We start from the raw sequence: 26,761 nt of genomic DNA, 5'->3' as shown, positions 1-26,761 counted from the left end.
ACTGTGTACTAATTATAAGAATGTGAGTATTGATAGCACGAGCGTGGGTGTGTACTGATATATAGTATGCAGTTTCTCCTTTGAAAACTTTGTGCCATGATGTTACTGTAACTGTTTAGTGCCATTTCAGTGCTATATGTGCTTCCATACGACAGATTTGGTAAAAAAAAATGCTGAGAGATGTCATGGCGATGTGCAGTCCAACAACTTTTGACTCGTTCCTGTCAGTTTAGGGGGTCATAAAGTATGAAGTTACGCACTAAAAAAAGTTTGTAATAGCTGTAGGATTTCCAAAACCCAGCAATCTGTGGGGACGGTAATTAATAAAACTGGCAAATATGGTTATTATAATTAATCATCCTGTAAATTTTTAATAATTGTTGTTTGGAAGTTGATGTTTATTTTGTATTCAGTGAAAGTGTGCTTTAATTCTGGCCAGTGTTATCTGTCTATTAAGTTTCCTAGACAATTGGCTAAATCAGTATTCTGCCTCATATTTTGTTAGTGAATATGCCTTATAGATATTTTTTCAAGGCTGTCATTTTAGGATTTTTTTCTTCTTCTTTGCTGTTCAAGATTTGTGGATCAAGGCAGTGACTAGAAGCTTCTGGCCCAGATGCTCTTGTTTGTTTATCAGTTATACTGATGACTAAGCATCTTTGCAATTGGGTGATCATGGCATCTTGTGAAATTATGTCTAAATGCCTGGGACTTGGAGATTTCATTTACAAAGCTTTTTTATTCTCCGTTTGTAAGGCTTATTGGTCTGTTCTTATGCCACTCTTTGACTGTGTCTTAATTACCAAAGTTTAGTGACTGTCCTGGAAATCATGCGCAAAAGCCTTTTTATCATCCTAAGCTGATTGTGTTTCTTTAAAGTTGATTACTCACTCAAATCTACAGTTCTGGGCTCAATGTTTATAGCACGTATAAATCAAATAATTGTATTTTGTTGGTTGTAATTGCTCAGTTTGCGTATACTAGTCTTGCATGGTGAGTACTCATTGTAGAAACCAAACTTTGTAATCAAACATACTGTACTGTATATTGCCATTTTTAAGTGTTAATGTAGTGCTGTTTTGTACTAGGATTAAATTGCTTGAGATGCATCAATCTGGTACTTTGTTTTAGTTTTTTAGATATTAACATTTTGGCTTATAAATTCAAATTGTTAAACTATGTATTAGAGTCATATAGTATCAAAGACAAAATCCATCCATTTTTTTGAACCCGCGTTTTCCATCATGTATTTGCAGGAAGATGAATTCAGTCCCTGCATCTGACATAAACAATGAACCAGTTCTGGTCAGGAAACACATCTGTTCCTATACTTGGTCACATTGAGACAGTTTAAAGGTGGCAGTCAACTTGCACTTCTTTGGGATGTGGTGGAAACTATAGAAAACCATTGTAGTCAAAAGGGGCACATGCATACTGACAACAAATATCCATCTGGCTAGTAATTTGACCCTGGTTTTTGTGATTGTGTAGCAGCAGTACCAACCAATGCCCTATCATGCCACTGTCAATCACAAGATAATTATTATGAACTTACAGTTCAGAACAAAAAATGCAATTCTCTGGAACCTGATTCTGTGCCTAGGTTTTTAAGAGGCAGAGTTGAATGATGCCATTGTGGACAAAAATTCAGAAACAGCACTGTAATTCTAAATTATTTGAAAAATGACACATGATTTGCATAAAAGTGAAGTAAGAATTTTCATGGTGATATGATGCATTTGCTATGACTTTTATAGTCCTCAGAGTGCAGATTAGCCAAACAGAGAAAGCCAGAATATACTTGCACCAAATAAATTTACTTTAATTGAGGGTGCAGAGATCAATTATTAGGTGTAAAAGCCAAAAAAAAAACAGAATTGGTTGGCAACCTCAGTACATTTTTGATCTGTTTTATGTAATGAGTGAAGGCATCTTTCACTTTTATTTAAACCAACAATGGCATTTTTAAAGTTCCTGTGGTTTTTATCATGAAAAAATCTTGGCTTGGCTGAACAATCAGAATTGTTTTGTTAAAGAGGAACCAATTCCTTGTCACACTAATGTATAGGCTATTTTTCCCTTCTAGTATGAAGGTTTTTCACTGTTTTTAATAATCCTTAAATAAGATGCAGTAAAATGCAAACACATATTTTGTATTTTTCAACATCTTGATTATTTTCTGTGTGGGCTTTGATCTCCTTGAATCTCAATGTTCCATAGTAGTCTGTAGAACAGAGAGTTGTAATAAATTGTGTTAATTTACATTTCTCATGAGTATTTATATCTGTATTTATTGTGGAAAACACTTTTAAAACATGTAAGAATATAATCAAAATCTCCATATGCGATAGATGCAGAGTACTACAGAAGAGATATAGGTATACCAGCACTATCGAGTCTAAAATTCACCTTTATATTATGTCTGTTTTCATTTTTAATTTCAAAATAATCTAAAATATAAAATTACATGTACAACTATATGCACATTTTTTATTATTTTTTCTGTCATTTATGGTGAAAGGAATTCCACTAATGTGTCCAATTGAATCAGTCAGAACTAAAAAAAAATTACTATTGTCTTTTGTAGTAATCTGTAGATTCTTCTAGTTTCAGTAACATCAGATACAAGATAGTAAACTATCTTGGATGGGATGCAAGTCATTTATGGAGTGCTTTCCCACACATGATTACACCAGAGAAAGTTGGAGTCACCAGTTAACCCTTCATGTATGTCTTTGGAATGTGGTAGTTAATTGCAGTACATAAAGAGGAATATACGTTTAGGTACATACAGAACATAGAGACAGTGGTTGAGCTGACAAACTCATCCTTGGATTTGTGAGACGGAAATGTTAAGTTCTGCATGATCATTCTGCCCCCAGTAATAAAAATATTAATTTAGTTGTATCTGTACCTTGTCAAATTGATGTGCACATAATGCTTGTATGTCTAGTGCTTTGTTTGTCCTGCACTTTTTGGTTATTTGCACAGACTGAAAGCTAAAGTTTACATCTTTAGATTCAAGTAAATGAATCCCTAAGAAATGCATCCATCCATCCATTTTCCAACCCGCTGAATCCAAACACAGGGTCACGGGGGTCTGCTGGAGCCAATCCCAGCCAACACAGGGCACAAGGCAGGAACCAATTCTGGGCAGGGTGCCAACCCACCGCAGGACACACACAAACACACCCACATACCAAGCACATACTAGGGCCAATTTAGAATCGCCAATCCACCTAACCTGCATGTCTTCGGACTGTGGGAGGAAACCGGAGCGCCCGGAGGAAACCCACGCAGACACGGGGAGAACATGCAAACTCCACACAGGGAGGACCCGGGAAGTGAACCCAGGTCCCCAGGTCTCCCAACTGCGAGGCAGCAGTGCTAACCACTGCGCCACCGTGCCGCCCTAAGAAATGCAAAAAATACAAAATACAAGCAAGCACACAATGTAAGAGAACAGCCAATGATTTCCTTCAGATCACCACTGCATATTTACATAGAGCAGCATCAGCTACTTTAGACATTTTGAGATAGTGGTTATTGGAGTTTTGCTTATGTTATTCAGTAAGTGTTGGTCTTATTACAGTAATGGTAGAGTAGCGACTAAAACTGAAAAAAAGATAATGCAAATGTTAAATTCATAATTTGCCAAATAAGTTAAATTTCAAAAGAAACAAAGACACAAGATGTTCAAATTCATTATCTTCTGATACACCTACCCCTGAAATATTGCACAGAAGGATCACTTCTTTAAGTTGCAGAATAACACATTCAAGAATTTACTTCTTTGTCACTCTAGTGATCTTGACGTTTGAGACATGCTGAATTACATTTCCAACATTTTTTTTCATGTTGACCGATTGCTAATGTAAAGGGCCTGCATAGTGATGATTCAGCCTAATTATTGATGAAATATGTAAATATTTTGAAACTGAGATGCAGTCTGGGAAACCAACATAAAAATAAGGTTGTAGAAAGAAACAGTCATAATATGTGCTTATGTATTTACTAGTCATTTGCAAGCTCTAACACAACCCCGACTCTCCCTTCATACTTCGCTTATTTTGTCTGTTCCATTAGAGCTGACTCTGTGCCAGTTTTTTACTAATGAAGTCAATGCCAAAATATATTCTTCCACATCGATACTATTTATAATAAGAGAAAAACTGATACATCCATTATTATTAAGAATCTGGTCAAGTTAGTTGCATACTCTTGGCAATAGCTATACTGTATACCCTCACATTTGTAGATCATTCATAGTGGGTATGTAATTATCCTTTGATAATTTAATACGAGACATGCTGGACTACTACCATTTAGGGTATTATGATGCTAAAATGCTGACTTACAAAAGCAATGGTAGGCATAAATTGTCCCAAACGTTTTAACCAACCTTGGGCATAGCTGTAAGGTTGAGTGATCTCTGGGACCAGCCCAAAAATGCCTATTTGAGGTTTTTCAGTTCCAAAAAGCAGACTTCAGGGCCTGCACCAAACTAACATCATTTTGGACCAAAATTTTTAAGTGCCTTTCAGACAGCCTTGGGGTCACAATCCCTCCTAACCCATTAACAGCTGTGTTCGGTGTTCTTCCAGACGGACTTGAAGTGGAGAAGGACAAACAAATGGTGATTGCATTTACTACACTTTTGGCACGCAGACTTATTTTGTTAAATTGGAAGAATCCTAACTCTCCTCTGATAAGTCAGTGGGAAACCGATGTTTTATATTATTTGAAGTTGGAAAAAATCAAATTCTCAGTTAGAGGATCTGTACAGAACTTTTTCAAAACCTGGCAGGATCTAATCAATATTATTTTAGAATAAGAGAAATAACTATTACCGCATTTATTTTCCTTCTCCATTTTTTATATACCTATATATATTTCTACCTTCTTTTTGTTTATTGTTGCCTTATTAAAAAGCCCTAAGCAATTCTCCTTTGGCTAAGCGCTCCTTCTCAGGGGTGGGGTTTGATTTGTTTTCAGTTTTTCATATTGGAATGAGTACAATAAAATTAATAAAAATTAAAAAAAAAAAACAAAAACCAGACTTCTTTCCATTCATGCCCCTAGTATATTTAAGTATTCAGATGTGTTGAGAGATACGTATTATGTTCAAGCAATGACATAAAAACTAACACTTCTAGGAAACCTTTTGTGAGCAATGCTTCTGTTTCATCTAATAAGTGAATTTTTGCATAAACTGCAAAAACAACCAACATGAAAAGACAGGCAACAAATGAATTCCAATTAATAAAAAACATTTACAAAATGTAACCACCAGGTGGCACTATGCTCAAGCTGGAGAGGAGGTGAAAGTGCTGAAAAACACAACATACCTTGCTTTGAGCTCCTTGTACTCCTCTCTGACTTTACTCAGTTCCAGCTGCAGTCGTGCTCTCTCCTTGGCCACTGAATCAAGTGTTTTCCGAGCATCTGCCAACTCAGTCTCATATGCCGTCTTCATGCCTGACACCTCACGGTTGACCACCTCCTCAGATTCAGTAATGCGCAGCCGTAGGCCAGCATTTTCTACCTCCAAAGAGCGCACCTTGTCAATGTACACAGCCAGACGGTCATTCAAGTCACGCAGCTCTTCCTTTTCCTGGAGACGAGTGATCCTAGTAGGTGAAAGTGGTGTACCGGAGCTACGGGTGCTGGCACGTTTCTGAGACGGAGTTTCCATCTTTTCAAAAGGCATTAATTTGCTATTGACTGAAACAAAAGTAAATCAATAAACAGTTAAGCTCAGGAAAAGCCGGACACTTAAACAGTGTGTTAATGACCCTTGACTGGAATGCTGCAAGGTCACTTCTAGTTGTTTATTTGGCTTGGATACCATACCTTCTGAAGTTCTGTGTGTTTCTGGCTTTCTTCTGTTCAGCTGCTCCCTCTGGCTCCTGCTCTTGAGTGACTCTCATCAGACTTTCCCAGCTCATATATTTTTGGTGTGTGAGAGAGCCAGAGAGAGAGAGAGAGAGAGAGAGAGAGCAGTAGAGAGAAGGGTGGAGTTAGTCTAGCTGTCTGCCAGAAAGCTGTTTGTATGTGGTGCTGGTCCCTAAGCCCCGTGTAATAATCACCTTTACACGTAGGAGTTCTGCTGGTTCTAGGGGACTAATCTGCTGTCAGTTTAATTAGATTTGTATACATCTAAATGATAGAAACCATGAACTGAATTATATAATAAAGAGCTTGTAAATGAAAGTACTGTCTGCTGACAAGGAACAGTCTTGGCTCTGATTCTTACAGAGACAGCATAAGCTGAACTCTGAATCAGACTTTCACACAGCCTAAAGCTTTACCTTTTACCAAAGCAAACAAGTCAGTTTGGAAGTGTCAGTAACCTAACAAAGATAAAGTGATTTTATCGATATGGAAAGGACTATAGTATTCCACTTAAATCAGTGAACTGCTCTCATATTATTGACTACATAATGTTTGGATGGTTCAACATTTTGAAACACGCCGGATGCGTGTCAGGACTCCACCCCTCATAAAGTCTAAATAGGGCTGTACTCCCTTGAACTAAAAGTCAATTCTTCCCAATATTTGTATCAATTTTGCAGCTTTATGTTGATTTTTTAATTTTTTTTTATTCTCTGTATCAAAAGGAGGATTTGTTCAAGGGTACCCCAGTGTCACATTTGCCATATGGAAATTCGAAGTAAAGAAACTTGCGTTGGAGCAGTTAAAGTAAAAGGAGGGAATAAAGTTAAGTTTCTTAATCTATTTAAAACTTTATCTTTGTTCACTTCTGGACTGTGAGCTAACAAAAAAGATTTAGTTCATACAACATTCAGCTGAGTCATATGCACTGGTCACTGTTTGCTCTAATATCTTGCTATGTCTGTCTCAAAGAATTCTGTTACCACTCTGCCTGTTACATGGTGTGCTATTAGCATTTTAGTATTTTCCCAGTCCACTGTGGGCCAAATTGGCTTGCCAGTAGTACTATAGAGTCTGGTTGTATATTTTCTTGTTGGGGCACATTTTGAGGCCAGTTTTTGCACATCAGTCCAATACAACATGTTCACTCAAGTAAACCTTTGAAATGTCAATCTATTGTTATGAACCTTGGCCTGCCTGCCTACCAGCTATTTTATAATCTTGGTGTGGCACAGTTCATTTTGTCCTGCCATAGCTACTCCAAGCCTTTCACCAGTGTGACAGGTCCTGCCAGTGTGCCACAGTTTGAGAACAACTGTCAAAGCTCATTTTGTGATGCCAGCTAGTTATCTCATCATTTGACTGTTTTTCCTTTCATGACAAATGTATTGCCATTGCAGAATGCAACAATATGAATCAGCATCATGGAGTACCACCTGCTTGGCTATTGTAATATTAGTTTTTTTTCCCCACATATGTGTGCATCACCACAACTTGGCAAAAACAAGGCTCCAGAAGAAACCTGCACTAGTTTATGATTATTCTTTAAAGATTAAGAATATGTGTTTGACTGTTAAACTGGGTGGGTTGCTTTCATTCCCACCAAATTTTGTTAAACATGAATACAGTCTAAATTCTGGCTGCATTTCCTCTTTTCCAGTGAACCCCTCATTCTCATCTTCCCGATTTAATTTTCACTGCCACACCCAGAGGTGTAAGAAGTATAAGAATGCATAAAAGTGTTAGGTATTCTCACCATTAAATAATTTTGATCCATTTACTATATCATTATTTTGGGCTGTTATTCTCTGGTTCATACAACATTCCTTTTGCCAACACTGTTAGTGGAATTGTATTCTAATCAGAACAGACCCTTTTCATGGTTTCTGTTCTTTTAGTGTTCTGAGCTTGTTATGCTTACTTACAGATGGAATCTTCATTAATTAAGTTGTAATTTTCATCAATAATAAGTTAACTCTATAAAATTGATTAGTTTCTCTGCAAGTTTCAGCTCCATGGCAATGACAAGCTAGTGCTTCTGCCTGTCTGTGTAGGGGTTGTGTGTTTTCGAAGTGTACATGGCTTTTCATTTAGTATTTGGGTTGTTTCGACCATTGGGGATATGTGAATATTAGATTTATCGGTGACCTCAGCTAGTTTGGTATCCAGCACTCAACATAGTATAGATATTCTGAGAACAGTTGACACATGCAGCAAAACACTAACACACTTACTTGTCCAATCAACACAATAAATTCTTGTTCAGAAGTGAATAAATCAAATAAGAGAAGCACACAGCATTATGTCACTAATACCTAGTGCATGAGTATTAACTTGGATGAATAAACATATTGAGATGCAATAATAAAAAAAAACATGGTCTTCACTGTCAAAGAAAAAAACTGTTCACATGTTTATAGAGCTGTTAAAAAAATTATACATCTCAACAGAAATACAGTATACTTGACTGTCCTTTATTGTGGGCCACATGGTTTCATCAACATCACATAGAATGGGATGCAGCAGGGGGAATACCATGGAAGTTTAGCATAGTGATTACTTGGACTAGGATCACTCTATAGTACCCATCAGTGACATTTGAACTTAAGGATGTTTGTTGTAGGCCTTCCATTTCCAGCAATAAAAATACAAATAGGATTGAACAGTTAGGAGAATGGTGAATGGAATTCCATTGATATGTGTGGCTGAGTTTGAAACCAGTCTGTCACTGCATTGGTAGAAAGATGCATCATCCCATAGTACAACATAGTGTGAGCCATTGATCATACCATTCTGTTCCTCCACAGACATCTCTGTAAAACCTATCAAGAGATATGATGAGGCTTGGTGTTTTACATGGCCCTGTTGTTGGGATATATACTAGTTACATAACTTACAGGTGTAAATTTGATTTGTGGCAACTTACTGATTCTCATTCATGAATTTCAGAATAATTAATGTGGCACATTTGACTATGCCAACCTCACACACGAACAAGCTATGATTTAGGACATTGTTGACAATAGCTGCTTGCATGTTATTAGAGATCTCTATTCTTCACAGTCATCTCCCATTGGTTCTTTCAGTTTGTGTCTGTACTCTTCCTATTTCTGGTACTCTCCTTTCATTTTCTAACTTTACCACCCACTTTTATGTTATTATGTTGTGATTCGTGTATCAACAGATTTGCAATGATTGATCAATTCAGTAGATAATGGAACCACTGTGAGACAGTTTTTTGGGATTGATTGTTTTTAACTGGGGACATTTTATCGTGCTTTGCTTGACTAGATACTTTCAATTGTTTTTTTGTATATACTGATGACTACTGTATTTAGTCTTTTGCAAAAAGTTAATTGCCAATTGACATGTGCATTATGAATTTTTTTTGCCATTGTGCTAAAGTATTTGCTGTTTTGCTCATATGCCATTTAGAATTGACTACATGCAGTTCAGTCTTGATCAAACTACTTGGGCAACTAAGAAAAAATGTAAATAGGCGTGAGTGTGTCGTTAAGAGTTACCCACAATAGACTGCATGTTTGATCAAAATGCTTTTTTTTTTCCTGGAAAAATCCTGCATGTTTGCATTTTAAAGGAAATAAATAATCGGAACACTGCTAAGTTTAAAACACAAAAAGGTAAATTATGTAAATCACAAGCAAAATGTTATACCAGAGAAAATACATTATATTATCAGAAATGAAAGAGTTTACCAGAAAAAATGAGTTGTGGCGAGTCAAAGTAGTCTAGTTTGGGCAAGAAGGTCTGTTGGGCACATCTTTTACTCCATTAGCACTGGTCTAACAGTGCAGTTGGTGTTAGGAACATGGCACCATTTTTTGTAGTATTTTGATTTTAGTAACATCTTAATAAATTAATTGGTTAAAATGGCACAAATAGCCAATGAAACACTTTAACAGATACAGAAACTTTACTTTAATTACTTTAATTTTTAGTTGGTATAATAAATTTTAAAAGGTAGTTCAGATATTCACCACACAGAAAATGTCTCTAGTATGTTAAGTGCAGTATGTTTCAAATACGTACTTTAAACAGTATGAATTGTTTCACAATGTTATCAGCTATTTCACTAGAACCTACAAAGCCAAGGGCGTATAGTAGCCATTGTATTGCAGCTTTTGTTAGCTGATTAACTGGCTATGTAAAAGAGTTACTTGTTTGAGTAAATAAATCGATCCTTTAAAAAAAATCTATCATTCTGACCATGTTTCAATGAAAGTTTACCTTGCGCGGGGACTTTCCTTAATGCTTAAAAAAATAAAGCTAATATACTAGTTAAAATGAGCCCAGTAACATGATATGATTCAGAGAATCTTAATGCTGAAATGCCATTTTGAAGCAATATTAAAATGTACTGCTGCCTATATTATATTATATTATATTATATTATATTATATTATATTATATTATATTATATTATAGTTGAATGAAAATGTTCAAAATTAACATTTTATATTTGCTCACTTTCCATCTTCTTTTCATGGTGAAAGTTGCAGTGGCATCATTTTGAGCTAATCAATGTATGGGATGAGTTCTGATGGGATGATGTCTTGTGCATCTTGGACATGAAATGTAAGTAACCCCTGTTTAAGACCTTAATAGTAGAACCAAACAATGAAAATGGGCTCAATGCACATTTGACTCATCAAGCAAGGTTGGAACTGCAGGCTTGAGTTTGTGTTATGGTATTGTGTGCAATATTTAAAACACAAAGAAGCCTTAATTATAAGTGTTCTTGATCCCACTCCTTTTGTTTTCTATCAGGTGGGCTTCAAGGTCTACATTAAGAATTAAGAGAGAGGTAATACAATTGTTCTTAACTGGTTTGTTCTGTACTGCCTTTTGTATGAGAGTGAAGTGCCAAAATAAAATTTGACCAATAAATTAATTGGAGAGGTAGATTTTAAATTCAAAAAGGCAATCTCATGTGAATTGAGTTTCCTGTTATTGATGTGCACTTGATTTTTTTCTGAAGTATCTAATTAGCACTTTTTAGCAAAAAAATGCATGCGTTGTGAGCATATTACTGGATAAATAACATGCAGATTATGCAAGATGAGTAATGTGATATGTAAGAGACAATCTTAGAAAGTTAATGTCTTAAGTTAAACTTATATTAGTGTTTGCTTAATTTGAATAGAACATAATTTTCTTTCATAGCCATAGACAATGATATAGTCTTTTGCCCCTATAAGTTGCCATATCTAAGGTACAGTGTGTTAATTAAATCAGTTGTTGTTTAGAATAGGTCCCAGTGCTAGCAGGAACTGAAAGACCCATTTACAGTATGAAAATGGGATAGACATACAGTTTTCTGACCATTTAGAAATGGTCCAGCTGTATAAGGAAACTTAAAGAAATTAAACAAGTCTTATAAGCTTTAAACAGAACTTCTCTTAAACAAGAACTTTTCTTTTCTTTGCAATACCAATCTTTTCTCTATTTTTGTGTAAACTGTTTTATTTTGAATTTTTTGTAAAGTTTTTAAAATGAAGATATTTTGTTTGTGGAATCAATTCAGCCTGTCAAGCTTTTGCCAGAATCCCATGAAACATACTGAAGCTGCAGAACTTTGGTAATTTTGGGTAACTGCAGCTGCATCATATTTTTTTTTCATTTTTTATGGACTTTTTTCACATCATTTGCCATTGTACACCATTGGTCACATTTAGCTTGTATTATATCATCAATGCTTTGATCTCCATTCTACAAGATAACATGTAACAGTATTAATTTTTCTCCTCTATCACGTATTAATTTTTCTCCGCTATCACTAGAAACTATGCAGGATAAGAAGCATTTAAAAAACACATATGCAGACACATCTACAGTATCTTTTCAGCAGTTTCTAGATTGTATAAACATTGATGCTGCCTTAAGTCATTCAAATCTAGACCATGTATTTTATATGAAATAGGCAAGGTATACACATTTAGTATTAGCTGTCCGAATTCCAGTGTTCTGTAGCATACTAAGGTATATGCTACTGTACTGTTGTCTTTGTGCTGCTGAAATGCAGTCCTCCGATTTCAGCATTGGTCAAAATGAGGTCTTGCATTAAACTTGCACTCTAAGTAAAAATTGAACAAGATGCATGGTAAATTAACAAGCAAATTGCTTTTAACAAGCATGCATGCCTACATCAGAAACTAGGTGAACTAATCTAATTCAGTGCATTTCGCTGAACTTCTGAAATATGATTCATGGGCATTCCAAGCTTGACATTTCTCATTAATTTCTATTTAATAGTTTTATTCTCATTTTACATTAACTTAACTTTACTCATATTAGGAGAATATAAACAGAAATACTGTAAAACTCTATATATATGGATGTTAAAAAATTAAACATTAGAGTTATGTGTATATATATATTCATATAAGGTGCATATTTATAGCTGTTGCTTTTTTATATTTATTAATATAAGTTCTGCTCTGATCCCAACAAATGCTATAAAAATAAATTGAATTGCAGTGATACTAATAATATGAACAATGTACACTAGAATAAATGTGTATATCCATGCAGTAACTGATGTAGTGACTTAAATTAATAAATGAAAAGCTTTTTCAAATGGAACTTGTAAAAATTCTTAATACATGTAAAATGAGTTTTAGTGATGCAAAAGTATTTTTGTGTTGGCATGAAGATAAATATAAACACCATGGTCATGATGTTTAATGTGATCAATACAGCCCCTTAGCGGAATTCCCCACCGAGTTTTTTTAAGTGTGTGCAGCTCCTGATTTCACTCAGCAGAACTGAGTGATATTAGGTGCTACGCTGGGAGTTTCCTTAGTAACTAGAATATGTAACTTCATTTTGTACATTCATGTTCTACATGGTACAAAAAGAAAAAATGTTTCATTAGCGCAGTTAGCTTTTTCATAGGAAATTACAGATTTTTTTTGCATTATATTTATTATACCTTTCCACTCACATTAAAGTGACAGAATATTATGCTAAAAGGTGCTTTGATCTGGTAGAATTTACAAATAATGAACATGGAGATAAAATTGAATGTTTACCAATCTCTTTACATTTTATTACACTGTAAACTAATTTAATGATTATGTACAGGATGGACAATAACGTTGATGCCAAAAATAAGTTTAAAATGCTGTCATGCAATAATTGAAGTTTACAATTGTCAGGAACTGATCTGGTGACTGTCAAAAGTGGAAATACAGCAAAGTAAATGCAATGCTCAGTCCAGGAGAACCTGTTAAGGCAGGCATTGCAAAACAATAGTAAAGTATAAGCACTAAATAATGTGAAGTCTTAAATGGCATGTGAGCTGAGCTGCTCTCTTGGTCATCACAAAGTAATAGGTGTAAGCGGCTGCTTTTGCGAAGGTGGTTTAATGCAGTTTAGTCTTATCTTTAGCAGACTAATTGGTGCCTGCCACCACCCTTCACCCGGAAGGAAGCCTTGGGAGAAATAAGACTTACCTTTAGAAATTATCATACTAAATAAAAAAGGAACTGATCACCATGACTAATTCTTTACATTCCCTAGGAAAACACTGATACAGCACTAAATGGTAACCACGAGTCTGCACTTTGTCAAGGATCACATGATATTTAGTAGTAGTAGTATTAGTATTAGTGGTTTGTAAACTGTACTTTATTGTTTTAATTATGTCCAGGAGAGATGACCAATGTGTTGCCATTGCACGCAGCCTTCAAGAATATCAATTTTAAAGTCTTGTATAATTAAAATTGTGTTTGTGACATATTCAGCCTTCCAACAGTTACAGACACTGTTGTACACTTGTCCATCCACCTTCAGATTTTAATTATAATCTGCAGTTACCGAACAAGACACATTAAGCCTGCATCACCATCATGTAATTATCTACTGCAGCAGTTTTATTTACTTTGCAAATAATTTAACAAGGTGTATATACATATTATATATATTTTAGATAACAGTGTATTTTTTATGAAATATTCTTTGCCCAGTTGTGCACAATTGTTCCTTCTCATTGCTTAAATTCACTAGACTAAGTAGAGAAAAACCACTGTGACTCAGTAAAGTTTTAAACAGGCACATACTATATAACACTGAATGCCGAATGTGGATATCTTATAATTTAGAGGTTGTGCTTAGTTAGTTCAGAATCTTAACCCCTGAGCCTTTAAATAAATCATATTGTCAATGGATGGTACCATTCCTGGATGTGTTTGCTGCTGTGTGCACCAAAAACTCAGTTATTCTGTAAACATTTACTGAATCATAAGAAACTTTTGCCTCTGTATTCAATTTTTTTGGAAGAAATATGGATTAATTATGTTCAGAATATCCAAACCTGATTTCCATAGTCGAAATGTTTTGTTTCTTGTCCATGTCGTATTATCCAGAGTATGTTTCTTACCTTAATTATATATAAAATATAAAATAGCTCCTAGTCAATTTCTTAGCTATTATGCAGAAACAGCATTATTTGAAAATGTATTTCTATTTTAAAATACGCAGTTAAGGTTGCTTGTACTATTACTATTGCACTATTGTATTGTATTGATGATTACTTGTGTCCTGTTTTGTGTATTGCATTGTATTTACCACATTTTTTGGCATCCACTGCATGCCCAGCCTACCTGGAATGGGGTCTCTCTCTCTGAATTGCCTTTCCCAAGATTTCTTCCATTTTTTTGCTACAAGAGTTTTTTTGGGAGGTTTTTTTTTTTTTTTATCTGTTTAGAGATTCAAGGCTTGCGGGGTGTCAAAAAACAGGGCCTGATAAAGCTCTTTGTGGCACTCCCTGTGTGATTTGGGGCAGTACAAAAATAAACTGTATTGAGTATTGTATTGTACTTGTAATTGTGTTATGCTAGTCTTCTTCTTCTGTGTGCTACACTCTAGTTATTGAGGGTTAGGATCTGATCTTTAATCAGTATAATCCCTTCTTTTTCCAAAAAATAAATTGTTGTCAAATATGTGGATTCTATAAATTATATTTTTAATACATTTATAAATTTTTATTTAAAGTGATATTCTTAAAGGTACTACTTGTTTTAAACATAAAAAGATAGATTACCAAAGGTTTTTCTTGAAGAACTGTCCTTTCATTGTTCTTAAATAGCTTTTTCCATTACACAGCTAGAGTACATGGGAAACTTTTTTGGCAATTTTAAGTACAAGGCACAAGCTCATTGTGGATGGGTCATCAGTCCGTTCAATGGTACACTCATGAACACACCACAATTTTCACTTGGAAGTTAACCTGAAGATGCTTGTATGAGAGATATGTAGAAGGACATTGGAGTACCAAAAGAAGCCTATGACACAATGAGGAAAATGTACAAACTCCACACAGTGACTTGGTTTGGAACAGAACCCAGGTCTTTGAAACTGTACAGTAGAAGCAATAATAATCCTTTAATCATTATGCTGCCCACACCTCTTTTTCAAACTTTCAAACTTGTTAAAATAATTTGTCTGAAATGAATAGGGGCTGTTATGCTTTCACTGATGTACTCATTTTAATCCAACTATCTATTTTCTGAATCTGCTTTTTCCCTTGCATTGCTACATGGGCCAAAGGCCTGTCTTAGAAGCATCACACAAAGGTTGGAACCAACTCTGAATGTAATTTAGTTCAGTTCAGTTCTAAACTCATGCATACACCCACACACTCTTTCCTTGATTTAGAAATCCAACATCAGCCTAGGCACAACATGTAGACTCTACAAGGAGAGTTACTGAGAACTGAGAAAACAGTGAGACAGCCTCATTAACACCTGTGTTCACCTATTAACATTAAATATCATCAGTAATAAATGAATACTCAAAATGAAAAAAAAATGAGTATCAATCCTTAATTGTCCCAGCAATTTGTTTCCTTTGTTTACAGAAGGCATATATAGGAACCTCATCTATAACTGTTTCCTGCTTTGGCTGCGTGCAATTGGAATTTACTGTGATTGCCTGAAGCCCTGAATTGGAATAACTGGATTCAGAATATGGATAGATGGAATCACTCAAGATTTTTGAAATCAGAAATGTATAAGGAGAATTCAGTTAAAGTTGCTATATAGTGGTATACAAAAGCAACAAACCAAGAGAGCTGCAAACCACCAATTTCTCATCTCATCTTATATTAAGCTACATTTTTGGAGGAACTGATAGTTAACAGACTTTTGATTTGACTAACCTTTGGTGAAATGTTTACCTTGCCCAGCTTTTTACGGCAGTTGGGCCTTTGATGATTTACTGTGCAAAATGGGTATTTTTGAAGTCCAGGTAGGAAATAATCAGACCAGAAATGGACTTTGGCTCTCTGAAGCCATGAAGGAGTAAAACATAGTGCTGTAACATTATAATAAGAAAATGTTTTGGTCATGTCAGGATTTCATGCTTTCTGGCAGCTGCTTAGAGATAATACAGAATATTTCCAGAGTTAAGTGTCTGTTGTAAAAGCATTGTTAATGATAATCACAGAAAACTTCAAAAATATATACAGTAAATTATTTAGTAAATATTTGCATGGAAAGGGTCTATCTGCCAAAATTTACTCTTGAGAAGTTTCAGGTGTCTAGAGAGGATGTGTGTTAAGAATGGACCCATCTTAGCCTCACAAAGATTTGCTGTATTGTCAAATGAGATGTCAGGAACTAAACCCTACAAAAGACAATCAGACAAATAAAGTAATCCTTCATGTTTGTGACATTACAAATTAGAAGAGTAACATATTTTAATTCTATCAGTTCATCCATCTGATATACTTTATCCAGTTCTGGGGCCCTGCTTGCTAATGCTGCATATAGGTACTGAGGTTTAGAGAGAATTATTTTTGACTTTTAGATAAGGAGCAAGATTTTAAATAAACCTCTACCTTGAGGTCTGGACCCAAGCTTATGACTGTGATATTTTGAGGACAGGGAAACTCTCTGGTAGGATTACAGGCACAGACAGGGTGGAGGAGTTGTGCTGGTGGATCATATTGCCTGATGTCACACCAAAAAGGAAGTCTGAAATAAACATACTGCCATCGGTGGGACATTCATCTCCAACTGCCCTGCTCAAGCTACCCTGCCCCCAAACCCCCCCTCCCCCTCTTTCTCTCTCAGTCCTTCACCCACCTTCCTTCTCTGCTTTTTGAACTTTGTTTTCAATTCTACCCAGGGTACATAGTATTCTAGTCTGACAGTGGGCCTGGAGCAGCACTTTATAACCGGAAGGCAAAAAAAATGTCTAGCTGGACATCTACGTGTTCACACAATCTAACAGGGGTGGACATTGGAGGACATTGTGCTTCACGAATTTCAGAGAGCAGTGCAGTGGTCACTTGATAATCAAACCTCAACATTGGCACATATATACCAAATGCAAACTAGGCCTGGAAAATATGACTAACCTGAGTGACATCCTTTCTAGAGTACCCGAAAAACATGCCTAGTAGGACCTGAACAGACACAAAGTCCTCTTTCTGAGATTTGTAGTTGAAGAAGAAAGCTGTGTTTAGACTGGTTTGGGTTGGGTAAATTAGGAAAATATTTGTACTATAACTGGCAAACAAACAAGGAGATTTCCTGTCTTGTTATTTTTTGATTAATCAATTTTGTTTTTATTACTTAATTCATAATAGGCATCAATTATGAATTACATATTATGAATGCACATATTATATTGTGTTGCCATTATATGGAGATAACATAATGGCACAGTTGTCTTGACATGCATGATTCTGCAGACCATATAAATATTCTAAGATACTAAAGAAAAAAAACATAATAAAAGCAAAATAGAGGAATCATCATGGTCATCATTTATTTCTAATGGACATGTGGGTTCATGGGTAGAATAATGGATATACTGTGTTCTGTGTTTATCATTATTTTGACATTAAGAATTAAATAATAATTTCTTAGTTTATTATCAAACACCTTATCTTCAATTTTAATACATCCATCCATCCATTTTCCAACCCACTGAATCCGAACACAGGGTCACGGGGGTCTGCTGGAGCCAATCCCAGCCAACACAGGGCACAAGGCAGGAACCAATCCCAGGCAGGGTGCCAACCCACTGCAGGACACACACAAACACACCCAGCACACACTAGGGCCAATTTAGAATCGCCAGTCCACCTAACCTGCATGGCTTTGGACTGTGGGAGGAAACCGGAGCGCCAGGAGGAAACTCACGCAGACACGGGGAGAACATGCAAACTCCACGCAGGGAGAACCCAGGAAGCGAACCCGGGTCTTCTAACTGCAAGGCAGCAGCGCTACCCACTGCGCCACCGTGCCGCCTAATACTTATATGGTTGGCAGTTTTAGTTATAGTAGACTTTCCAGCACAATTTCAGTTTTCCAAAGTATCATGAGCTTGCCACATGCTGACAGGCAATTAACATGCTGATCCTTGTACAAACGCTTTTCAGGCATGGTGAGTTCAGCTGCGGTCTTACCCTTTTATTTTACTTTTTCAATTCTGTTATGGTACAACAAACATGAGATGCCAGACAGACTTTCTTCTTTTAATGTTGTCCAAAACAACTATGTTTCTTCTTTCCTGAGGACTGTGTTGTATGCATTGTGATTCTGGGTGAGCACTCATTGATTATCTGCTCTTGCACACCTACGGGTTCGCTCCTCTGACCTAAGACAAAATAAAACTCCTATCAAACTTGTTTAATTTTGTTAAGATGAAAGTTATGTAAATGCACAATGCACGTACTAAACATCATTTTCCTTCCTTGCTTCAGGTGTCTGTACCATTAATAAAGGACCTTGTAGCAACATTTTACAGATTTTTTTTGTGTACATAAGAAATTACAGATAATTTTGTGGAATTCCACATCTGAGTTTGAAACATATTACCTGTGAAATGTCTGTGTGGAGTTCTCCATGTTGTTTGGTTTTCTTCCCACATCTTAAAGGCAGTTCTGTATTGGCCCTATGACAGAATAATGCCCTATCCTGGGTTGGCTCCTGCCCTATACCCAGTGCTGCTGAGATAGGCTGTGGTTTCTGTTACCTGATTAAAAATGGTTTGTTTTATATTTGTTGCTTTAAATATTTGCTCACTCTATTTTGTTTTAATCTTTCTACAGCGAGCTTCATGATGAAAGAACAAGGCAGCTTAATAAATATGCAGTACATAAGAAAGGTATATAATAAAGGTACAGTGTATGTATTTTAATAATTTCTTGTTTATCATGGAGTCACAATATAACCACTACTACCACCACTACCACTAGATAAATGTATGGTTTCAGGATGTACTAAAGATGAGAGTCTATTACCTGAATGTAAAAAGTATTTAGAGTGAAGAAACTTCCTATTTAAGTACACCATATAGAGAATATTCCAGCAAGAGTATCCCACAATGGGTTGGTGCAGAGTAGTGTTTCAGTGAATGTCTTGAAAACTCATTATTCAAAACCCATGCGCCTGTATGTTTGCAGTAGCATATGGAAGATGTATACTTGTTTCTTCTCCATTTAAAACACCACTGAACTGGTTTAGTCCAGTTTTTATCACCGGAATGTCTTTGTTTTGTTTAACAATGTTGGCATTCAGCCTCTGGCAAGGGCTGGATTTTGTTGTGATACTCACATATTCCTATAAGCAGTTTATATAGGTATTTATGTCCAAGAAATTATTTTTTCACTCAAACACATAAAACCCTCCACCTTTGCAGTAGATTTCCAGACAGGATAGAAGATGATGATATTCCTCAATTAATGACTTTACGAATTTTTGAAAGAGAACTGCTTCTCATATCCTAAGGAGAGCCACAAATTTGTAAATTGCCTGGAAGTCTGCAAATATCTCTTCTTTCAGCAAGTTTCAACAGCCCAACATAAAACTAGCCTAGCTAAAGAACCTTACACATTGTTTATATGTTTTATGTGTCCTTTATATGGTCCCTATCTTTTGACAGTTGAGATTTTTTGACACTGACCTTTCAGTAGCAATCCTCTGTCCCACTACTTTTAGAAAGCATTTGTTTCAGTCCCTTTCTTTTGTAGGGCTATCTGTGAGGTTCATACTGTCCTGGCATTCAGATTCATGCAAACTACAAATATTTTCTTTTATGTAACACCTTTCTCTGATATGAGCACCAACCAAACCATCATCATTATACCCAAAGAGGGTAAGCAGTAGCATTCAAAGTATATCAGTTGTTTACTTCTCATCTCATTTTCTGAAGCTGCTTTTTCTGTTAAGGGTCACAGTGGAAGCATGGTCAGGCAGGTCAGCCCATACTTCCCTGTCCCCAGCTACAGTTTCAAGCTCTTCGCTGGGAATTCTCAGGTGTTCCCAAGCCAGCCTTTAACATATAATATCTCTGGCATGTCTTCAGTCTGCTGCAGGGTCTCTGCCCAGTGGGACCTGCCCAGAACAGCCGTAGTGGGTGCCATCCTTATGACATGACTAAACCACCTCAAGTGCCTCCTCCCAAGCTGCAAGACCAACGTTGCAACTCTGAGGCTTTCCTAACTAGCGGTACTTGTTACCCAATCACAGAGTGTCAACCTAGCCATCCTCCAAAGAAACCTTATTTCTGCCCCTTGTATTCTCGATCTCATGTTTTCTCATCCACTCTTTTCTAAGAGGCAACCATGTCCTCAGACTTTGAGGTGCTTATCCTCATCCCAGCTATTCACACTTGGCAGTGAATTGCTTGAGTGCATGCTGAAGGTCAAAGTCAGGTAAGGCAAAGAGGACAACATCATCTGCATGAAGCAGCTGTGCGTCCTCTAGCTTCCTCAACTGGACACCCTCACATCCTCGGCTATATCTTAATATCCTGTCCATGAAAACCACTAAGCCAAATGGTTAAGAGGACTGCTACAGAAGTTTTGGTCGAAGCAAAAGCTTTAGCGTTGATGGAGTTTGGAGAGGCCATAGAGAAAAACTTTCAGATGTCCTTGAGGCTGTTCTGGTAAACTAGTCAATGCCTCAGGAGGGGAAGGTGTGACCTTCCCCAGACTGTATTAAACAGGGATGGAGAGGTGATGACCTCATCTGGGGAAATTGTCAAGTAGTGGAAGTAACACTTTGAGGAGCTTCTCAACTCAGTAACATGCCCTCCTGTCAGGAGGCAGCATTAGACATGTCCAATGTGTGTGTGGGGGGTCCCATCAATGTTGCTGAAGTAATGTTGCTGGCCATCCGATGAGTCTATAGTTGTACAGTTGCTGGGTTGGATGAAATCCATCTGAAGATGTTAAAAGTGCTGGACATTCTTTAGGATAGCGTGGTTAATGCATCTATTCAATGTTGTATGGAAGAGGGGTAATGCACCCTTGGAACAGCAGACTGTTGTGATGGTACCCATGTTTAGTCAGGATGGCCAGTGGGTGTGTTACAACTACAGAGGGATCTCACTCATATGGCATATGCAAGGGTGCTTGAGGGAAGATTCTGTTCTGATGGATGGGTCAAAAATAAAGAAAAATCAATGTGGATTCCAGCCAGGCCATAGAACAGTAGACCAGCTCTTCCTGCCTCTGTTGCTGGAAGGTACATGGGAGTATAATAACCCAGTCTACATGTATTTTGTAGATTAGGATAAAAACATATGACTGTATCCTACGGCATGTATGTGGGAGATGCTTATACTGTATGAATGCTGTCAGAATACTTGCCATTAAGTCAAAGGGCTCCATCAAGGCTGTGTCTTGTCAGAAATTCTGTCTGTGGTTTTCAGTTGTTTACTTCAAATCTTCTTATGATTGGTGGTCAAAATGACTTTCTTATGGTCACAGAGTAAGTTGGAGGCAGAGATTGAGCCACCAAACTTGCGGCTTACCTGCAAGGCCATGCTGCATGCCAGACTGAATACCCAGCTTTTTGATTACAATTTTTCATCTGTGTTAAAATATTAATTATTCCTGTCACCATAAAGCTGTACACAATACAAATTTTGTCTGCTCCAAGTTACCCATAATTGCTAGTTGATTCGTATTAATGTTTTCTGTATCACTGAGTTTTATTTTTATATTATAATTACTCTATTTGATTTTATAGCTTCTTTTAATACTAGTTATGTACTAGCATATTCCTGATTTGTGTCAGTGCTTTATGTTTTTTGTTTACTCGTTGTTTGCATTGTGATTTTGGCCTTCTAAAGGGTATTGTGAAAGTGCATGCTCTTAAATGTGCTATGCTATATAAAATGAACATTCATTTATGCACAATAAATTGGCTTAAAGCAATGTATATATGTCTAAATGCAAATAACATAAAACCAGTTTAATTGAATTCTGAAATAGCACTGATGTTAAAGGTAGCCATTCTTCCTAGAGTGCTGTTATGAAATATTTTTTATAATGTGCAGCACAAATAGAGTACATGGTAGAACAACATAGCAAATACAAATTACTAAATGCAGCAATTATAATTAAATAAAAAAATGACTACTTGATCTTTGGATGTGTGCTAAGGTAGCTCCATAAGCTACTGATGTTTCACTCCTTTCTCAGACAGAATTGAAATTTCCCCTAATCTTGATATAGACATATTCTAAGGGTCTGCATAATTGTTTGCGTAATGATGTCATCTGCATCAAGAAAGTCCTATTCTGAGGCGTCTAGTCTGGGGAGAATCTAACTACATGGTGGCAGACAGGTCTAAACATGCCAATTTATGAGATGTGGACATCAAGAAATATTCAACATCAAGAAATGGTTTATGGTACATCAGCTTGCGGTGCTTTTCACATTGAGTTTAGAGCTGTCTGTGATCAATTGAAGGAAATGAAAGAGGAGCAAAGAACATATTAGAGTTTGGATCACTAAGGAAAACTGTTTTTTTCAATAAAGTTAAAAATTATTTCTTCACAGTCGTGCTATATATTAGTTTTCCACTTTAAATTTATCAATCTTAAGTGAAACATTAAATTACATTAATTAAGTGAAACATATTCTATAATGGGTGGCACGGTGGCGCAGTGGTAGCGCTGCTGCCTCGCAGTTAGGAGACCCGGGTTCGCTTCCCAGCTCCTCCCTGCGTGGAGTTTGCATGTTCTCCCCGTGTCTGCGTGGGTTTCCTCCGGGCGCTCCGGTTTCCTCCCATCGTCCAAAGACATGCAGGTTAGGTGGACTGGCGATTCTAAATTGGCCCTAGTGTGTGCTTGGTGTGTGGGTGTGTTTGTGTGTGTCCTGCGGTGGATTGGCACCCTGCCCGGGATTAGTTCCTGCCTTGTGCCCTGTGTTGGCTGGGATTGGCTCCAGCAGACCCCCGTGACCCTGTGTTCGGATTCAGCGGGTTGGAAAATGGATGGATATTCTATAATTTTTTTTAAATACTAGCCCAATCTTGCATTTTATAATTGAGCTTCTAAATACCATGGTCCCATTATAAAGAAAGGTCTTACTGAATCTTGAAGTGACAAACATTTAGAGTTAGGAAAACATGTCCATTTTTATGAGGCATCCTTGTAATAACGAAAGGAAACTAGAAATAATTATTGTATCACAGATACTTGGTCCTATTTTCTTGAGGTAAGGATGCTCAGTACTCAGTAGGTTTTAAGTAGGCCTTTCTTTAGAACGGGGTCCTGGTATCCATAAGCTTCATTATAAAATGCAAGAGCAGGCCTATTATTTTTTTAAATGTATAGAATATACTTCACATATTAATGTAATTTAATGTGGAAAAACAATATTTACCATCCTTTTGAAGAAATAACTAACTTAAAAATACCAAACTTATCCTTTAAGGTGAGTGGTATCCCTATATCCTCCCTGATTTCTTTCCAGAAAGGTGCAGGTTCACTCTGTCCAACTCTGAGGCCAGGGGCACATTTATGTGCAGTTCAATATAAGATATATAATAGACTCGTACCAATGCTTTCTGTTTGGCAGTGTGACTATCCTTCAGTAATGCTTATTTCAAGGAAAAGACATCCCCTTCTAAAAATCCCAGCTGCCAACATATAAAAACATATGTCATTAAGCTATGGGTCTGACTGTGGATCATAACTACCATTGGATTTCCTGGCACATTTTTTCGTATGTTCTGGCATTGTTCTCTAGTATATGCTTTCTGTTCTGATATCGGTAGTGTTCTGTCTACTAACTGTTGTGATGTCTAGTAGCCCGATCTTGACCTTTCTTCTCCTCATCTTTTACTTATTCTTCTCTATGTTGCATCATATGTGTTGCACCTCTCTCCATGGTTTGCTCTGGCATCTCCAGCTCTGTTCTATGGTCAGATACTCTGGAGGGAGTTTACTTTTCATTTGCTCAAAAATGATTGCTTATGGTTGGTTCGTTCTGATTACTGGATTACAATAACAATTCAGTCACAAAAGATAATAAATATATAACCTTCCCAAATTATACACAAGTTGTGCAAAAATAACTAAATATTAATTACGAATGTTCAATATATACTAGTATAGACGATGAATGAAAGTCTTCTTGACTGATTTTTTTCTTCTCTAACATTTATTGTTTGCTGTTGGCCTGCCTTTTGTTTAATATAAAGTTTGAATAATGTTGGATGAACTGCACAGGAACTAACAGTTTTAAAAACTAAGTAACATAAAATTTTGTCAATTTAGTTTTTTTATTGTTTATAGTGTATTGATTTATCCATCCATCCATTTTCCAACCCGCTGAATCCGAACACAGGGGTCTGCTGGAGCCAATCCCAGCCAACACAGGGCACAAGGCAGGAAACAATCCCGGGCAGGGTGCCAACCCACCGCAGGACACACACAAACACCAAGCACACACTAGGGCCAATTTAGAATTGCCAATCCACATAACCTGCATGTCTTTGGACTGTGGGAGGAAACTGGAGCGCCCGGAGGAAACCCACGCAGACACGGGGAGAATATGCAAACTCTATGCAGGGAGGACCCGGGAAGCGAACCCAGGTCCCCAGGTCTCCCAACTGCGAGGCAGCAGCGCTACCCACTGCGCCACCGTGCCGCCCTTTATTTGTTATTATTTATTATATTATTGAAATAAAAGGTATGGTGTGTATTGTTTTAGTTTGTTTTGGTGTGATTGTACTCTTTGGTAAATTTGCACTAGCTTTCTTTGACCTAGAGCTGAATGAAACGTTAACAGAATCACAAATCTGAGTCCTTTTGGCTCTCTTTCATTAACAGTTGTGATGAGATAACTTGGAGGTGATCAGAAGTGCATTGTGACAATCAAGTATAAATGCAAATGCAGTTTCCATTTATATACATCAAACATGTAAGAGTAAGCTGATCTGAATTTTTCACAGTGAAGTCGACATCAGATCTCCATCCAGACATGATGTGGACACTTGAGACACCTTTTAATGCCACCTATAAATGTAATCCATCTAAATTATATCAAGATAAACAAAATGCATCTTAGTGCGAGGTGTAAAGGTACCAGTCAACAGATTATGTTAAACCTCATAAGAGGTTTCATCAGATTTTTCCGACAGTTCGCATTGATTATGGAAAAAAAACGTTTGTGAAACGTGAGCAACTCAAAAATTAGGCGTGACAGAGATTGGTCAGGCTGTTTAACTTGTGAAAACTGGCTCAGGTTTATTTGTGTTAGAGGCTGAAAGCCTTTTTTTCTTACACTTACATTGTGTAAAAGTTTTTTTTTTTATCTTGTGTACACATTCTAATGTCCGATATTATCTTACTCAGCAACTAGGTGGCTGATTGACAGCTACTGGCTAGGTACAATATAGACTAAGGAGGGACACGCAAATTAGTAAGACTACTACCTTTAGGCTGTTTGGGAGTATCTTGCAGAAACAGAGTAAATGTTGATTAGTTATCTATCCATCTATTTTCTGATTGTTATTTTTCTTATAAATGGCTATGTGAAGACTGGAAGAATTAGGTGCAAAAAAGGAACAATAACAGTATCAAGTACACTCTTGTATCAACCTAATCATCAATTTTTTTTTATCTACACGCTGTGTGAGAAGTTCCTGGAGAAATTCAATGGAAACATGTTGATAATTTAACAGAAAAACTGACCAGGCTGAGAGTTAAACTCAGGTACCTGGAGCTCTGAGAAAGCACTTACCAATCTGGTACTGTGTTCCCCAGTTTTGTTATCTGTCCATTCATGTTAGTATAATTTTTGGATTGAGGGAATAGCCAGTTCCAACGGCACTGGGCACAAGATAGAAGCCAGTCCATTATAGTGTGCCATTATGTGTATACTATTAATTATTTTTACAATCACAAGATCCCTGCAAATTTTGAATTAAATGGTGCTGAACATCATAAAATGGCAGAAAACTCACTTCAGCAAAGTAAGTGATACAAAACATTCTGAAAGGCCTTTATTCTTTAGTGCAGAATTACTGTGCTATTGCCCTAATGGACTTTCAATTATGCAAATTTAAAAGTGCAAATGTATTCACCTTGACCTAAAAAAAAACCTCTCACGTTTGGATCTGGCATATTTTAGGAGTAGGTGAAGTGTAAAAAGTCACGATTATGCTATAATAGGCCTGCTGTGTTGTTCCTTCTCCCATCTGTTTATTATAATAATGTATAAAACATTCTATTGTATACTTTGCTCAACTATGCTGAGAGATTTGATGTACAGAATACAAAATGAAAATAATGTAGAAATTGAAGAGTTTTCTATATGCATGTCTGTCTGCTTGCTATTGCAGTGGGAATATATGTGGGTTCAGATGAAAAAATCTGCTAAAAAAAGCCTTCCTACAAAATATTGTGTAAATATTCTGTAAATGTACTGTCAGGTTTACTTTTATCCCTTTGTTGGCCATTCAATACAAACATTAAGGCATCTGGATAATGTGAGTGACATCTTCAACAACCCAAACAGTAAGTTTCATCAGCAAAAAACTGGTGGGAAAAGTTTCATTATGTTATATTGAGACATATGTTTTTCCACCAG

The 26,761-nt window shown here is 36.6% G+C and overlaps 1 protein-coding gene across 4 annotated transcripts in view; it reads right to left on the bottom strand.

Moving 5' to 3' along the window:
• lmna (lamin A) overlaps positions 1-26,761 on the bottom strand; it is a 142,903-nt gene that overhangs the window by 79,124 nt on the left and 37,018 nt on the right. For 2 of the 4 annotated variants that reach the window (XM_051922966.1, XM_051922968.1), the window contains exons 1-2: positions 5,854-5,947; positions 5,349-5,724 (exon numbers count right to left, since the gene is read on the bottom strand). The exons of 1 other annotated variant lie outside the window; for it this stretch is intronic. In XM_051922966.1, the coding sequence (XP_051778926.1) occupies positions 5,349-5,710 (362 nt within the window). In that variant the 5' untranslated portion in view covers positions 5,711-5,724; positions 5,854-5,947. Of the gene's footprint in view, positions 1-5,348; positions 5,725-5,853; positions 5,948-26,761 lie in introns of those variants that run through there. One more of the 4 variants, XM_051922967.1, reaches the window with a different exon arrangement.

This window comes from Erpetoichthys calabaricus, chromosome 2, assembly GCF_900747795.2.
Source record: "Erpetoichthys calabaricus chromosome 2, fErpCal1.3, whole genome shotgun sequence".
In the NCBI taxonomy this organism is placed as follows: domain Eukaryota; kingdom Metazoa; phylum Chordata; class Cladistia; order Polypteriformes; family Polypteridae; genus Erpetoichthys; species Erpetoichthys calabaricus.
The sequence above is the reverse complement of the archived record's forward strand: the minus strand, read 5'-3'. Positions and strand labels throughout refer to the sequence as shown.